The sequence below is a fragment of the Archocentrus centrarchus genome, chromosome 1 (assembly GCF_007364275.1).
Source record: "Archocentrus centrarchus isolate MPI-CPG fArcCen1 chromosome 1, fArcCen1, whole genome shotgun sequence".
In the NCBI taxonomy this organism is placed as follows: Eukaryota; Metazoa; Chordata; class Actinopteri; order Cichliformes; family Cichlidae; genus Archocentrus; species Archocentrus centrarchus.
Window position 1 is genome coordinate 40,561,292 of NC_044346.1, and position 17,356 is coordinate 40,578,647.

Sequence of the window (17,356 nt, forward strand, 5' to 3'; positions counted from 1 at the left end):
GTCGCATGTGTATGTGTGGGCCAGCCAGGGACAGAGATGTTTTGCTGTAGAGTCAGAGAAGCTGCGGGACGGCTCAGATACGGGCCCAGGATTAATAGAGGGTTAAAATTGATCCAGGCATTTAAAAACATTAAAAAAAAAAAAAAAAGATTGGATTTATATCGGTATTGGCAGATATCCAAATGTAAAATATCGGTATCGGTATTGGACATAAAAATGTGGTATCGTGCCATCCCTAAAATACATTGGACAATATTCTGGCAATTTAGTGATATTTTCACAGTTGTGGTCTTGATTGGTCTTGAAATAAAATCCAGAGTCCTCAATGTCCGAGACTGAGACAAGACCAAGTAAAAATGCGGTCGAGTCCATGACAAGACAGAGACCATCAAAAAATGGTCTCGAGACTGCTCTTGAGTACTACAACACTACCTGTGACTAAACGCCTTTACACACCGGACACGTAAATTCCGTGAGAATGTTTCGTACGTTAGAAATATTTTTCGGACTTGCCTGTTCTTAATGCAGATGTTCACACCAACCACGTCATTTCACAGGACGAATTTGCGGCATTTATTTTTTCGGATCAAGTTCAATTTTTCTGACTTTCACAAGCGTACAAGCAGGTCTGACCAATCAGAGCGCTGCATTTAGCAACATTTGAGGTCATAGCTCAAAACGCGCACCGATGTACTGAATATACAGTGATGTGGGAAAAATAAAATCATAATATTTTACCTCAGACACAGCTACATGCTGCTCCAGGTCAGTCGGCTCTCTGAAATTATTCTCTGCCTCCTCACATGTGATCCCAATTCTGCCAACAAGAGCTCCACTGACGTCCTGAAATATGCGTAAAAGCATCTGTGATGCAGCTTCAACTCCGGGATCAAACCACAAAACTCTCCCTGCTGCTGCTTTCTTATGAGTTGGATGAACCATAAACTCTCTTTCGTCCTTCTCTTGCTTAGAAACATCAGGGCCTCATTACATCATCGCTTGATGTCGACTGTATTTTTTTTTTCACCGTGTGTTATATGAGGAGGATTTAGTCGCAACAATGCAACGCGTCTGGTGTGTATATAGGTTACACGACAGGTTCGCATCCGAAAGATTTTGAATTTGGAATTTACGCAACGCATCCAGTGTGAAACGGCCTTAAGTTTAAGGATATAATTCCTCCACTATTATCTTCTTCAATGCCATGTGCCTCCTCCTCCCGCTACGACATGCCCGGAACACCTCACAAAGGAGGCGCCCAGGAGGCATCCTAGTCAGATGCCTGAGCCACCTCAACTGGCTCCTCTTGATGTGGAGGAGCAGCAGCTCTACTCTGAGCCCCTCCTGAATGGCCACACTTCTCACCCTATCTCTGATGGCGAGGCCAACCACCCTTTGGAGGGTGGCTGGCCTCCTCTGTGAATCGCCACCTTATCGTGGTGGAGGGATTTGTGTGTACCAGTGATGCCAGGTGCTATAGTGTCTGGGGGCTGGCAAATTGGTCCTGAGTGAGAGGCCAGACAAAGGAGCTGTTTACCCTGCCTGGGATAGGTTTACTGGGGCCAGGCCTGGGGAGGAAGCTTGAGGCATAGCGTCTTGTGGCCGGGTGTTAGTCTGTGGTGCCCAGCCGGGCGTAGCCCAAAGAGACGACATAGGCCCGCCCTCCTGTAGGCCCACCACCCGTAGGAAGCGTCAGTGTGTGTCAGGCGGTGGCCAAGGTCGGGGTCCTGGCGGACCGATCCCCAGCTATCAGGACTGGCTATTGGGACATGGTAATTAAACCATTAATTAAAAAGCTGTTGACCATAATATTTTATTACAGAGATTAGAGCATGCCATAAGTATTAAACGTACTACGCTGCAGTGGTTTGAATCATATTTATCTAATAGACTCCAATTTCTTCATGAAAATGGGGAGTCTTCTTCACACACTAAGGTTAATTGTGGAGTTCCACAGGGTTCTGTGCTAGGACCAGTTCTATTTACACTATACATGCTTCCTTTAAGTAGTATTATTAGAAAACATTGGCTCAGTTTTCATTGTTACGCTGCTTAACCCAGCTTTATATATCCTTGAAGCTATATAACATACCCCAATTAGTTAAACTGCAGGAATGTCTTAAAGACATAAAGGCCTGGATGACCTCTAATTTCCTATTTCTAAATTCAGATAAAACTGAAGTTCTTGTACTCGGCCCCACAAACCTTAGAAACATGGTGTCAGATACTTACTCTGGATGGCATTACCTTTGCCTCCAGTAACACTGTGAGGAATCTTGGAGTCATTTTTGACCAGGATACAGTATGTCCTTCAATGCACATATTAAACAAATTTGTAGGACTGCTTTTTTGCATTTGTGCAATATTTCTAAAATTAGAAACATCCTGTCTCAGAGTGATGCTGAAAAGCTAATTCATGCATTTATTACTTCTAGGCTGGACCATTGTAATTCATTATTATCAGGCTGTCCTACAAGCTCCCCAAAAAGCTTTCAGCTGATCTAAAATGTTGCAGCTAGAGTACTGACAGGGACTAGAAAGAGAGAGCATATTTCTCCCATATTGGCTTCTCTTCATTGACTTCCTGTTAAATCCAGAATTGAATTTAAAATCTTTCTTCTTACATACAAGATCTTGAATAATCAGGACCCAAATTATCTTAAAGACCTCAGTACCATAATACTTCAATCAGTACCATATCACCCCAATAGATCACTTTGCTCTCAGACTGCTGGCTTAATTGTAGTTTCTAGGACATTTAAAAGTTCAATTCAATTCAATTCAATTTTATTTATATAGCGCCAAATCACAACACGCAGTCACCTCAAGGCACTTTGTATTGCGGGTAAAGACCCTACAATAATTTAAAAGTAGAATGGGAAGCAGAGCCTTCCTCTTTCAGGCCCCTCTTCTGTGAAACCAGCTCCCACTTTGGATTCGGGAGACAGACACTCTCTATTTTTGAGATTAGGCTTAAAACTTACCTTTTTGATCAAGCTCATATTTAGGAATGATTCAGGTGACCCTTACAGTACCTATGCTGTAATAGGCCTGGGCCGCAGCAGATGGCTGCCCCTCCCTGAGCCTGGTGATGCTGAAGGTTTCTTCCTGTGAAAAGGGAGTTTTTACTTCCCACTCTCACCAAATGTTTACTCAGATTTGATTGTAAGTATTGTAGGGTCTTTATCTTGCAATATAAAATGCTTTGAGGTGACTGTTTTTTGTGATTTGGTGCTATATAAATAAAACTGAATTGAATTGAATTGAACATACACATAAACAAGCAGTGTCCAGCTTATACGTTTAGTCAACTGTACGGTGCTGTTGTCCATTACCAGCACCTGTGCACACTTTAATCTGTCTGAAGTTCTTACTTAACAGAAGCTATCTTTACTCTCAATAATTCCCTAGATTTCATCATTACATTTTTTTTCCACTGATTGGAAATTCTTAGGGAGGAAAATAATGCTGCCTTTGCTATTTTAAATCATTGGTGCTTTATAGTTTTCTTAGCAAATAAGAGAAAAATGACCATTTTCCTCCTTTCTTCCTTTCTCTGTAGACACAGGCAGACTGATGCAAATGGACATGTAGAGACTGAGCTGATAAACTGCACAGACGCAGCAGCATCAAAGGAAGACTGATCAGCTGTTGGAACAGCAGTGAAGACAAGAAATTCTTCTTGATGATCGTGGTTGATTAATAAGTGAATTATTGTTGTCCGTGGGGAGCTTACAGACTGGGGACTAGTGTTTTCTGATTTTCATTTAGACCAAATATTGTTTCAATTAGGACTGTTCAGGACAACATAGCACACACCAAGTTTGTCCATTTAATGTTTTAATTCTTGAAGACACATTTCAAAACTGTCAACTAACTGCCTAACTGCTTTCCAACCACCTAATGTAAATCAGTTTTTAAGTAGGAGTGCTCAAAACACGTCTATTTGAGGTGCTCTTTGTAAAGGATACACATAAGGCACTCTGTTTTCAAATAAAATTCAAAATGCCTTCATTCTCGTGGAATGTTCATATTTAACACCCCATCACCCGCCAAAAAAATGATTTCTTTTGGCACACAATCCTTCATCGGGGAATGAAACAGAGTCCATACACACTGGATCTTTCCTAGTGATGTTTCACCAACAGGGACATTCCACATATGGTGTTCCACCAATAGCAAGCATCCACCTACAGTGAGAGTTGAATATTCCACCAGTAAAGCTCCATTAATATGAGGAATCTTCAAAACCTGGACAAATACAAAAGTAAAAAAAGATATAAACACCTAGGTTAAAAACATCCACAAAATTCAATCTAAATCAAACAAGAAAGAAACACACAGCAGCATCAATCACAGACAAGAATGCATCTTTAAAAGTAAAAAAGATCTGGCTGAAGATGACTGTGTACTAGTTTATCTTGTAAAGTGGGAGGACTCCTAAAAATGATTAAGGGTGGTTCAGGAAAAATCTGGATCATTATATCATGATTCTCAGTAATAACCCAATTCCTATTTATTATTTTAAAAATTTTCCTCTGTCTCTGTACTATACGTTGCAACAAAGACTAATCTATATTTTATTAGTTTGAGAACATTTCTTTGTACTAAGGTTTAGGATTAGGGTTACGAGTTAGGGTGATGCTTTCTGTAGGGTAGTGTCTTTATATCTATGTTATTGAAACATTTCCTCATATTTTATTCCAAACTCTTTTTTGGGGTAAACACTGAGGAAATGGGCTAAGGATAACTACAGTTGATGTCAGATGTTTACATACACTCATCATGGGCACAAATATCATGCCGATTTTTGGGCTTTTAATGAATAATGATCCTTGGTGGAATTGGTAGCATTCATTTAAATTGGTTGGTTTTCTGGCACAGACTGGCTTTTAATTTTCAACAGGGTTGAGGTCAGGGATTTGGGAAGGCATTGCAGAAGCTTAATGTTAGCCTGTTTTATTCCCTTCATTCCATTCACTTTGTTTAATGCACCACTGGCAGCAAAATGGCCCCAAAGGATGATGCTACCACCACCATGCTTGACAGCTGGTGCAGTGTTCTTAGGTTTGAAAGCCTCTCGTTTACTCCTCGAAACATACTTTTTGTCTCAATCTTTGTCTCATCTGACCATTTCTCCAGAGGGCATTTGGCTTGTCCATGTGAGCTACAAATTTCAGTCAAGCTTGAAGGTGTTGATTTTGGAGCAGGGGCTTCTTTGTTGTTTGACACCCTCTCAATTCATGGAGCTGTAAAACTCACTTCACTGTGGAATGACGCTGATGTTTTCAGCAGTTTTCAGTTTATGATAGGCTTCAGACTTGCTCGTTGCAGAACATCCTAACCAGTTTCCTCTCACCTAAGGGTGGCAGTTTGGGGATTCTTACAGACCTTGGCAAAGTGATGACATGTCTGATTTGGTGTCACTTGGTGTTGGCTCTCACTGCGGTATTGTATCACTTCCTGTTCCTGTTTCGGAGCACAGTGTTTTGCTGTCTGTTAGCTGTTATATCTGTATAACTCGATTTATCTGGATAATAACATATTTTAGTGTAATCTTCACCTACTTTAAATAGCATACTCTTTGCTGAATCACCTGTATTCACATTACTCACTTTATTTGTTTTTAGAAATTCGCTAGCTTAGCTCAGCTAGTAGCTTAGCCCTTAGCCGACTCACTACCAGCATGGCTTCTTCTCCTGTCTCTCCTGCACTTTCCTGCTCTGGGTGTCACATGTTTAGTTACTCCTCGGCCTCCTTTAGCAGTAACGGTACTTGTAATAAATGTAGTCTGTTTGTAGCTCTGGAGGCCAGGCTTTCTGAACTGGAGACTCTGCTCCGCACCCTGGAAAATCCTACATCTAGCCAGGCCCCTGTAGCGGGTGCGGACCACGGTAGCTTAGCCGCCGTTAGCTCCCCCCCAGCAGATCCCGAGCAGCAGGGAAAACAGGCCAGCTGGGTGACGGTGAGGAGGAAGCGTAGTCCTAAGCAGAAGCCCCGGGTACACCACCAACCTGTTCACGTCTCTAACCGTTTTTCTCCACTCGGCGACACACCCGCCGAGGAACAAACTCTGGTTATTGGTGACTCTGTTTTGAGAAACGTGAAGCTAGAGACACCAGCGACCATAGTCAAATGTCTTCCAGGGGCCAGAGCAGGCGACATTCATGGAAATTTGAAACTGCTGGCTAAGGCTAATCGTAGATTTGGTAAGATCGTTATTCACGTCGGCAGTAATGACACCCGGTTACGCCAATCGGAGGTCACTAAAATTAATATTGACTCGGTGTGTAACTTTGCAAAAACGATGTCGGACTCTGTAGTTTTCTCTGGGCCCCTCCCCAATCAGACCAGGAGCGACATGTTTAGCCGCATGTTCTCCTTGAATCGCTGGCTGTCTGAGTGGTGTCCAAAAAATGACGTGGGCTTCATAGATAATTGGCAAAGTTTCTGGGGAAAACCTGGTCTTGTTAGGAGAGACGGCATCCATCCCACTTTGGATGGAGCAGCTCTCATTTCTAGAAATCTGGCCAAATTTATTAACCCTCCTAAAAACTGACTACCCAGGGTTGAGACCAGGAAGCAGAGTTGCAGTCTTACACGCCTCTCTGCAGCTTCTCTCCTCCTGCCATCCCCCCAAAACCCCATCCCCATAGAGTCGGTGCCTGCTCCCAGACCACCAAAAACCAAAGCTAAAATCAGCAAAAAGCTATTTAAGCATAAAAATTCAAAAACAATAAATAATACAGCTTCATCAACTGCACCAAAAAATAAAACAATTAAATGTGGATTGTTAAACATTAGGTCTCTCTCTTCCAAGTCCCTATTAGTAAATGATTTAATAATTGATCAACGTATTGATTTATTCTGCCTTACAGAAACCTGGTTACAGCAGGATGAATATGTTAGTTTAAATGAATCAACACCCCCGAGTCACAGTAACTGTCAGAATGCTCGAAGCACAGGTCGAGGAGGAGGATTAGCTGCAATCTTCAATTCCAGCTTATTAATTAATCAAAGACCCAGACAAAGTTTTCATTCTTTTGAAAGCCTGACTCTTAGTCTTGTCCATCCTAATTGGGAAAATCAAAAACCTGTTTTATTTGTTATTATCTATCGTCCACCTGGTCCTTACTCAGAGTTTCTGTCTGATTTCTCAGACTTTTTATCTGATTTAGTCCTCAGTTCAGATAAAATCATTATAGTGGGTGATTTTAACATCCATGTAGATGCTGAGAATGACAGCCTCAACACTGCATTTAATCTATTGTTAGATTCAATTGGCTTCTCTCAAAATGTAAAGTAGCCCACCCACCACTTTAATCATACTCTGGATCTTGTCCTAACATATGGCATAGAAACTGAAGACTTAACAGTATTCCCTGAAAGCCCCCTCCTGTCTGATCATTTCTTAGTAACATTTACATTTACTTTAATGGATTACACAGCAGTGGGGAATAAGTTTTATTACAGTAGAAGTCTTTCTGAAAGTGCTGTAACTAAGTTTAAGGATCTAATTCCTTCATTGTTGTGCTCCTCAGTTCCAACACAGTGCAGAGCAGCTACCTAAACTCTGCTCCCAGTGAGGTCGATTATCTCGTCAATAGTTTTACATCCTCACTGCGTATAACTTTGGATACTGTGGCTCCTCTGAAAGGAAAGCTTCAAATCAGAAGTGCCTGACTCCGTGGTATAATTCACAAACGCACAGCTTAAAGCAGATAACCCGAAAGCTTGAGAGGGAATGGCGTCTCACTAAATTAGAAGATGCTCATTTAGCCTGGAAAAAGAGTTTGTTGCTCTATAAAAAAGCCCTCCGTAAAGCTAGGAAATCTTACTATTCATCATTAATTGAAGAAAATAAGAACAACCCCAGGTTTCTTTTCAGCACTGTAGCCAGGCTGACAAAGAGTCAGAGCTCTGTAGAGCCGAGTATTCCTTTCACGTTAACTAGTAGTGACTTCATGGATTTCTTTACAAATAAAATTTTAGACATTAGAGAAAAAATTATTCATAACCATCTCAAAGATTATTCTTCATGTTCGGCTGCTTTCAGCACTGCTGGTATTTGTTTAGACTCTTTTGCTCCAGTTGATCTTTCAGAGTTAACTTCAATAGTTACTTCCTCCAAACCAGCAACATGTTTATTAGATCCCATTCCTACTAGACTGTTCAAAGAAGTCTTTCCAATTATTGATGCTTCAGTCTTAAAAATGATCAATCAAGTCAAGTCAAGTCAAGTCAAGTTTATTTATAAAGCACATTTAAAACAACGACGTTGACCAAAGTGCTGTACAAGATCTGTAACCCCAAGGACTATACTAAATAAAAATAAAAATATATAAATAAATAAATAAATAATAAAATAAAAATAAATAAATAAAAACATTAAGAACAATAAATAACATAAGAAATTAAAAATTAAAACGTTTAAAACAAGTACCATAAAATACCATAAAACAATCATCTAAAAGGAGGTAGCACTGCAGCCAAATGCCAAGGAAAAGAAATGTGTTTTTAATAGAGATTTAAATGTGTGTATCGTCTGAGCTGTGCGGATATGGAGAGGTAGATCGTTCCATAGCTTTGGTGCTGCTGCTGCAAAAGCTTGATCACCTCTCTGTTTTAGTCTAGTTTTAGGCCTCTGTAAGAGCAGCTGGTTCGATGACCTCAGAGCTCTTACAGGGGTGTGACAGTGAAGCAGCTCAGACAGATACAAAGGTGCCAGTCCGTTTAAGGCTTTAAAAGTAAGCAATAAAATCTTAAAATCGATTCTAAAACGGACAGGGAGCCAGTGAAGGGATGACAGGACTGGGGTAATGTGTTCATGCTTTTTTAAACCGGTTAAAAGACGAGCTGCCGCATTCTGGACTACCTGCAGGCGGCGCACAGATGATTGATCTATGCCAAAGTACAGAGAATTACAGTAGTCCAGGCGGGAAGTAATAAAAGCATGAATAACTTTTTCCAGGTCCTGCTGCGGGAGATAAGGTTTTACCTTGGCAATAACTCTGAGTTGGTAAAAACTGATTTTGGTAACAGCACTTACTTGCTTCTCCATTTTAAAACTACTATCTAAAATGACACCCAGATTTTTCACAGCATCACGACAGTGAGGAGCCAAATGACTCTGAGTGCCAGAGGAGTTGCTTGAGGGGTCAAATTTACCAAAGCATATGACCTCGGTTTTGCTTTCATTAAGATTTAGGAAATTGTTTCTCATCCAGGACTTGATGTCACTTAGACAGTTCAGCAGGGGTTCCCATGGATCTCTGCTGTTCAGTTTGATGGGCATATACACCTGGATGTCATCAGCAAAACAGTGGAAACAAATATTATGTTTCCTAAAAATCGACCCTAGAGGCAACATATACAATGAGAAAAGAATTGGGCCCAGAATGGACCCCTGAGGCACTCCACAAGAAAGCTTTGCTGTGGTAGAAAAACAGTTTCCTAGATGGACAGAGAAACTTCTATCAGTAAGATAAGATCTGAACCAAGTCAGAACCGTGCCTTTAATGCCAATTTCATGTTCTAGGCGGGATAGAAGGATCTCGTGGTCCACAGTGTCAAAGGCAGCTGACAGATCTAGAAGTACTAAAACTGCAGGACTACCAGAGTCCACAGTTAAAAGCAGATCGTTAAAAACTCTTAAAAGAGCCGTCTCTGTGCTGTGACGCATTCTAAAACCTGACTGAAACTTTTCCCACATTCCATGTTCACTTAAAAATGCTTGAAGTTGCTTAAAAACAACTTTTTCGAGAACCTTGGATAAAAATGGTAATTTAGAAATTGGTCTGTAATTTGAAAGAACTGCATGTTTAAAGGCAGCTGGAACACAACCAGATGCGAGCGCACTGTTAATCAGAGCGAGGATAGTTGGTCCCACTGAATCAAAAGCCTCTTTAAAAAGGCGAGACGGAACACAGTCTGTGGGAGAGTTTACAGGTCTCATATTGTGAATCACCTCCTTTAGTGTGGAGAGTGTGACAGGCTCAAACTGCTCAAAGACAGCTCTGCTGGGAGGAGGTGCAGATGAGTCTGTTTCAGCCTGAGGTGATGAAGGCAGAAATTTTTTCCACAAAAAATTTCTTAAAGTTTTCGCACAGTGCAGGACAGACCTTGGCTTGGTTTACATTACAGCGAGGATCAGCGAGTGAATTAAAAACACTAAAAAGAAAATGAGGCCTGTGACTGTTACTTGAAACAATGTTAGAGAAATAAGCAGACTTTGCATATTTTACTGCTTTCTGGTATTTCAATAAACAGTTACGCAGGATCTCTAAGGAGACATGGAGCTTATCCTTCTTCCACCTTCTCTCAGCGCGTCTGCACTCACGTCTGAGAGCGCGGGTTGTCTCATCCAGCCAGGGCTGGGAGGAAGGTTTGGTGCGTTTGGTTGTAAAAGGGGCAATACAGTCCAGTACAGCAGTGCAAGCAGATATAAAAGAGTTAGTGAAGTCCTCGGTATTCAGGCTCAAGCAAAAATCCAAATTGCTTAAGTCAGAGTTTTTAAAAGCAGCTGCAAAATCAGCAGCGCATGAAGAGTTAACCAAGCGCACACGACGTGTAGAGGATACTCTATTTATCCCAGAGCTGGGGAGCGCTGCTGTAAATAAAACAGGAAAATGGTCCGATATACCACAGTCACGTATCCCTGTGATGCAGACTCTAAGTCCATAGGACAACACCAGATCCAGTGTGTGACCTTTTTCATGAGTGGGACCACACACGAGTTGTGTTAAGTTAAAAGAGTCAATAAGCGAGGCAAATTCTTTAACCAGCGGACCACTCTCACAACACACATGAATATTAAAGTCGCCAACAATTAAAATACGGTCATATTTTAGTATGAGACCCGTCAGCAAGTCAGCAAAGTCACCGATGAAGTCCTTCGTGCACTTCGGTGGTCGGTAAATCACCGCGCAGAGCACCGAGGGGGAAGAGTTTATCTCCAACAGCTGCAGTTCAAAGCTGGCGTACAGGTCTGCCGAGACCTGACGACAGCGAAAACTGCATTTAAATATTGAAGCAAGTCCTCCACCTTTTCCAGAGATCCGCGGGGAGCTGAAGAAAGAACAGCCGGGAGGTAAAAGTTCGGAAAAAGGTGCAGACTCACCAGCATGAAGCCACGTCTCAGTCACAAACATAAAATCCAACTGCTGTGCGATGAAAAAGTCATTGAGAAGGAAAGTTTTGTTGGCTAACGATCTAGCATTTAGTAGGGCCATTCGGATGTCCAGATCCTTGTTAGCTGAGGCCGGGGCCCGCTTCAACAGGCGAAGGTTAGCATGGTTTACGCCGCCTCCACGATCCCGCATCCTGCGCCAGGACGAGGGACGCTGAGTCTCCAGGATGACAGGTGGGACAATCGGCCTGATCCAGCGACGCCCGAAATCCACAGGCAGCCCAACAGCCTTGAGGCGGCAAAGACCACCATCCAGGGGGTAATGAACAGACAAACCTAGGAGTCTCAGGTAAGTTTTGACCCGCACCGCGATACCTCCCCGCTTTCCGCGTCTCCTCTGGCGTTTGTTGGGGACCGGAGCGCTGGGCAGCCGGCGCAAATTCTCAGGTACATCCGATAGGTGTGGAGGAAAAATCGTTGAGTTTTTCTTTACAGTATATGCTGGTACCAAAACAAACTGGAGGTTTAGAAGTGTCTGCCGATCGTAGGTGATCAAAGCGGAGACATCTGGGCAGATGACTACCAGGAACAGAGCGACAGCAAACAATACACAGAACAGCTGACGGCAGCCCGTACACAGTGGCGCCATCTTGGTTAAACGCGATGCTCGTTAAGAGAGAAGATGAGTATCTTTATTAGTTGGCTATGTACCACAGGCCTTCAAGGTGGCTGTAATTAAACCTCTACTTAAAAAGCCATCACTTGACCCAGCTGTCTTAGCTAATTATAGGCCAATCTCCAACCTTCCTTTTCTCTCAAAGATTCTTGAAAGAGTAGTTGTAAAACAGGTAACTGATCATCTCCAGAGGAACGGTTTATTTGAAGAGTTTCAGTCAGGTTTCAGAATTCATCACAGTACAGAAACAGCATTAGTGAAGGTTACAAATGATCTTCTCACAGCCTCTGACAGTGGACTCATCTCTGTTCTTGTCCTGTTGGACCTCAGTGCAGCTTTTGATACTGTTGACCATAACATTTTATTACAGAGATTAGAGCTTGCTATAGGTATTAAAGGTACTGCACTGCAGTGGTTTGAATCATATTTATCTCATAGACTCCAATTTGTTCATGTAAATGGGGAGTCTTCTTCACACACTAAGGTTAATTATGGAGTTCCACAGGGTTCTGTGCTAGGACCAATTTTATTTACATTATACATGCTTCCCTTAGGCAGTATTATTAGAAAGCACTGCATCAATTTTCATTGTTATGCAGATGATACTCAGCTTTACCTATCAATGAAGCCAGATGACACACATCAATTAATTAAACTGCAGGAATGTCTTAAAGACATTAAGGCCTGGATGACCTCTAATTTCCTGCTTCTAAATTCAGATAAAACTGAAATTCTTGTTCTCGGCCCCACAAATCTTAGAAACATGGTGTCTAACCAGATACTTACTCTGGATGGCATTACTTTGGCCTCCAGTAACACTGTGAGAAATCTTGGAGTCATTTTTGACCAGGATATGTCCTTCAATGCACATATTAAACAAATATGTAGGACCGCTTTTTTGCATTTGCGCAATATTTCTAAAATTAGAAACATCCTTTCTCAGAGTGATGCTGAAAAGCTCATTCATGCATTTATTACTTCTAGGCTGGATTATTGTAATTCATTATTATCAGGCTGTCCTAAAAGCTCCCTGAAAAGCCTTCAGCTGATCCAAAATGCTGCAGCTAGAGTACTGACAGGGACTAGAAAGAGAGAGCATATTTCTCCCATATTGGCTTCTCTTCATTGGCTCCCTGTTAAATCTAGAATAGAATTTAAAATCCTTCTCCTCACCTACAAGGTCTTGAATAATCAGGCCCCATCTTATCTCAAAGACCTCATAGTCCCATATCACCCCAATAGAGCACTTCGCTCTCAGACTGCTGGCTTACTTGTGGTTCCTAGGATACTTAAGAGTAGAATGGGAGGCAGAGCCTTCAGCTTTCAGGCGCCTCTTCTGTGGAACCAGCTTCCAGCTTGGATTCGGGAGACAGACACCCTCTCTATTTTTAAGAATAGGCTTAAAACTTTCCTTTATGATAAAGCTTATAGTTAGGGCTGGATCAGGTGACCCTGAACCATCCCTTAGTTATGCTGCTATAGGCCTAGGCTGCTGGGGGGTTCACATAATGCACTGTTTCTCATTCACCTTATTTACTTTGTTTATACTCCACTCTGCATTTAATCATTAATTGATATTAATCTCTGGCTCTCTTCCACAGCATGTCTTTCTCTCCCCTCAGCCCAACCGGTCGCGGCAGATGACTGCCCCTCCCTGAGCCTGGTTCTGCTGGAGGTTTCTTCCTGTTAAAAGGGAGTTTTTCCTTTCCACTGTCACCAAGTGCTTGCTCATAGGGGGTCGTTTTGACTGTTGGGTTTTCTCTGTATTATTGTAGGGTCTTTACCCACAATACAAAGCGCCTTGAGGCGACAGTTTGTTGTGATTTGGCGCTATATAAATAAAATTGAATTGAATTGAATTGAATTGAATGTCTGAATAACGTGTACTTATATTCAGTTTATTTGAACTGATGATGTTGGAATGTACAGCTGTTCAGAAATGGCTCCACGTCCACCACACACAAGTCCAGTGTGTGACCTTTGATGTGAGTGGAGTCTTTTGCATGATGTTGAAGCAGTCTAACAGTGACAAAAATTCTGCAGCAATAGAATAAAATGCCTTTATTTGTCATTTTACAGAATATACAATGAGATTGGAAGGCTGCTCCTGTTTCAGTGCCACACTGTAGAAAGTCCACACATAAATATATAAAATAAAATAGAAAGTATAAAAAATAAAACTAATAGCTAGATAAATATATACATATAAACATGATGTACAGTGGGTGAGTATTGCACTTTGGTTAATGAATATTGCACATTATAGGAGTGATAGACATTGTTCAGTATGAATGATATAAATATTGCACAGTTACAGTGGGTGAGTGTGTGAGTTCAGGGTGGTGATTGCTCTGGTGAAGAAACTCTTTCCTGAGTCTGTTTGTTCTGGCTTTGATGCTCCTGTAGCTCCTGCCAGAGGGCAGCAGGTCAAACAGTTCAAAGCCAGGGTGTGAGCTGTCCTTGGTGATGTTTTTGGTTCTGCTGAGGCAGCGGGAGGTGTAGATATCCATCAGGGAGGGGAGAGGGCAGCCAACAATTCTTTGTGTTGCCTTGACTACCCTCTGAAGCCTTCCCTGTCTGCCTTAGAGCAGCTGCCGTACCATACTGTGATACAGTCTGACAGCAGACTCTCAATGGATGAGCGGTAGAAGGTCAACAGCAAGGTTGAGTCTAAATTGTTCTTCCTGAGGACCCACAGGAAGTGTAGTTGCTGCTGAGCCTTCTTGATAACAGCTGTGATGTTATCTGTCCAAGAGAGATCAGCAGAGATGAGGACACCAAAAAAAACTGAAGGTGTGGAGCCTGACAGAATCCTCCTAAATGGATTAATAAAAATTTGATCTAATCCTGGCAAAAGGCGAGTGCAGTTAGTTTGTTGTCAGAGAGGTAATCCACAGTGAAGCACCGAAGGGTCCCAGCAGGCAGTCAACTGGCAGGCAATCAACAGCTTGCCAGAGCACAGAAGAAGATGAGTACATAGCTGTCATGGTTCCGGGCCGTTTGCCCAGCATCTTGTGTTTTCATTCTTATGGTTCGGTTTAATGGTGTTTCTTAGTTTATTCGTTTTGAGTCTTACTTTGTTTAATGTTCCATATTTGTTAATTATATGTATTCATAGTGTTTCTTTGTTCCCTTGTGGTATCCCTGTGTCTGTCCTGTCCCTCTGTCATGTCTCTGGTCTTAAGTGTTTTGTTGTTATTTATTTCCTGTGGAGAGTGTCAAGTCTGCGTTTCTGTCTTTGTCTAGTTGTTTCCTGTTTTACTTTGATAGTCCCTTGTCCCAGGTGCTTTGTGTATAATTTTACTTCCTTGTCTCGTCTGTATCATTAGTTGCAGCTGTGCCCTCACCTGTTGCCTGTTCCCGAATTACCCTTCTGTGTATTTATTGTGTCAGTCTTCCCCTTGTCTCTTGTTGGATTGTTGTTGTTTTAAGGCTGTATCTTATTCTCTGGCTCCCTGTTTCCCTGTTGCTTCAAGCTTTATTCCCAGTTTAGGTTATTCTGTCAGTTTGGTTTGTATCTCAGTCCATTTTTGCCACTGCACCTTCTACTTCAATAAATCTTCATTTACCATCACTACTACCTGCTGTCTCTGGAGTCCTGCATTTAGGTCCTCATCACATTACACAGCTACACAACCCAGTCACGCACTGTGACAGTAGCAGTAAAAACAAGTACAGCCATTAAACTGTAGGAGAATGACAAAAAAAAGATTTCTAGAGTTCCAGATATTAAGGACTCAAAGTGACGCTGAGTGAGAAGCGGTGACTGACACACCAGTGTCCTCTCACTTCCGTCTGACGATGGATGTTGAATCACTGTGTACAACTACAGATCATGAAGAGAAGGGCCTAGCAGCACTGCGATATTTTTAAGTGTTCAGCCAGAATCTGAAATGCCACATAGTGATTTTCTATTGTCATTGAGTTAACTTCAATAGTTACTTCCTCTAAACCAGCAACATGTTTATTAGATCCCATTCCTACTAGACTGCTCAAAGAAGTCTTTCCAATTATTGATGCTTCAATCTTAAAAATGATCAATCTGTCTTTATTAGTTGGCTATTGAAGAAATTTTTAAAAATATGTGGAGCTGCTTGAGCCTTCTAGGTTTCTGCGTGTTCGTTTATCGAACAGGAATGACACAAAACAAAGGAATAAGGAGTCCAATTATTAAATTTAATAAAACCACCTCAAACAGTTTTACAGAGTACTCTGGTTCAGAATTGTTGGAGCTGCCTAATGTAGTCACTCGGTGCAGCTTCACACAAGTCTGACACCGCTCTCTATCTTAGTTCAACTTTTATACACAAACTTACAGACAGTTACACAGATATTGAAATATGCAAGATGTTGCCTTGCATATGGAGCATGCTTATCAGTTCCTTCTTCTGTGCTCTTCACTGTCGCCTGTTAACAGCCTCATCTGGGTCCTGTAGACACAAAACATCAGACCAAAACACACATTCTTTTCCAGTAAATCATCGGCATGTGATTTTGTTATTTCTCTACTATGCAGTGTTATTTCAACACCTTCACCTTGTTGTGAAGATTAATGATGTGGCATGTTACTTGATGCTATATTTCTATTAAAATTGTTATATTTATGGTATGTCTAGTGTGCAGCTTTTTTACACTCCTTCCTTCAGTCCCCCTTTTGACCTCAGACATTTCTGAGGTCAACTTCACCAGCTTGACCTGGGGTGGTCAGCCAGGACTGCACTGATGTTAAAAGCCAGAAGAGGATTCTTGTGAAAACTAATCTTATACTATTGTGATTGTGAATTTAGCACAAAATTAAGACAGGGTTTAATGATGTCATATTTATAATAGATGTACCTACTTTCTTATGGCCTGAAAAACAAAAAGAAAACAAGCATTAGTCTTTCATATGTCAGTGTTGTTTAGTGAAGTGAATTAGCATTTAAATTTAATCAGTCCAAAGTAAATTCTGCATATAAATTGGCCCACATGACAAACAGTAACACAAAACAGTCACTATCTAATAATTTTCCTCAAATTCATTAAAAAAAGTGGATTGCATCCCTTCAGGATCAAATCCAGTTCCAGTCGATGAAAATCTTACTGCAAACATAAAGAAATGATCACTGGATCAGTGCACAGGTAACAGTTATACATGCAGCCTTCTTTCAGCCTTCAGCACAGCCTGCTCATATTCACCAAAGCCATGGATGTTCAAACCACAGTTGTCAGCACTCGTCACTGGAGATGCATTCCTGAACCTCTTTAGACAACAGCTGTTCACATATGGCCGTCATCCTGGTTAGTTTCCTGTGAAAGGCGCATAATGTCTGAGGTATGATCTCGGGTACCTGTGGAAAAAGTCCAGTGAAGAAAGTTCCAATTTTTTCCCGTCAATTAAACAAAATACCATGAACTGCAGGTCTTGAAGGTAATAATTAAATTTGCACAAACTAAGACAGGACATCAAAATGCCCATAATTATTCTGAAATCTATTTATTCAATGGCTTCTAGTTATAAATCTTTTATTTATCAGCCTGAGAAAATGATCTTACAATTTTAATATACCCCA

The 17,356-nt window shown here is 41.4% G+C and overlaps 1 protein-coding gene across 1 annotated transcript in view; it reads left to right on the forward strand.

The window, feature by feature from the left end:
• Positions 1-3,908, forward strand: part of slc22a7a (solute carrier family 22 member 7a) — an 81,312-nt gene extending 77,404 nt beyond the window's left edge. Inside the window, exon 10 of the mRNA XM_030738521.1 lies at positions 3,563-3,908. Within this exon, the coding sequence (XP_030594381.1) occupies positions 3,563-3,644 (82 nt within the window). The 3' untranslated portion in view covers positions 3,645-3,908. The remainder of the gene's footprint in view (positions 1-3,562) is intronic.
• The last annotated feature ends 13,448 nt before the right edge of the window (positions 3,909-17,356 follow it).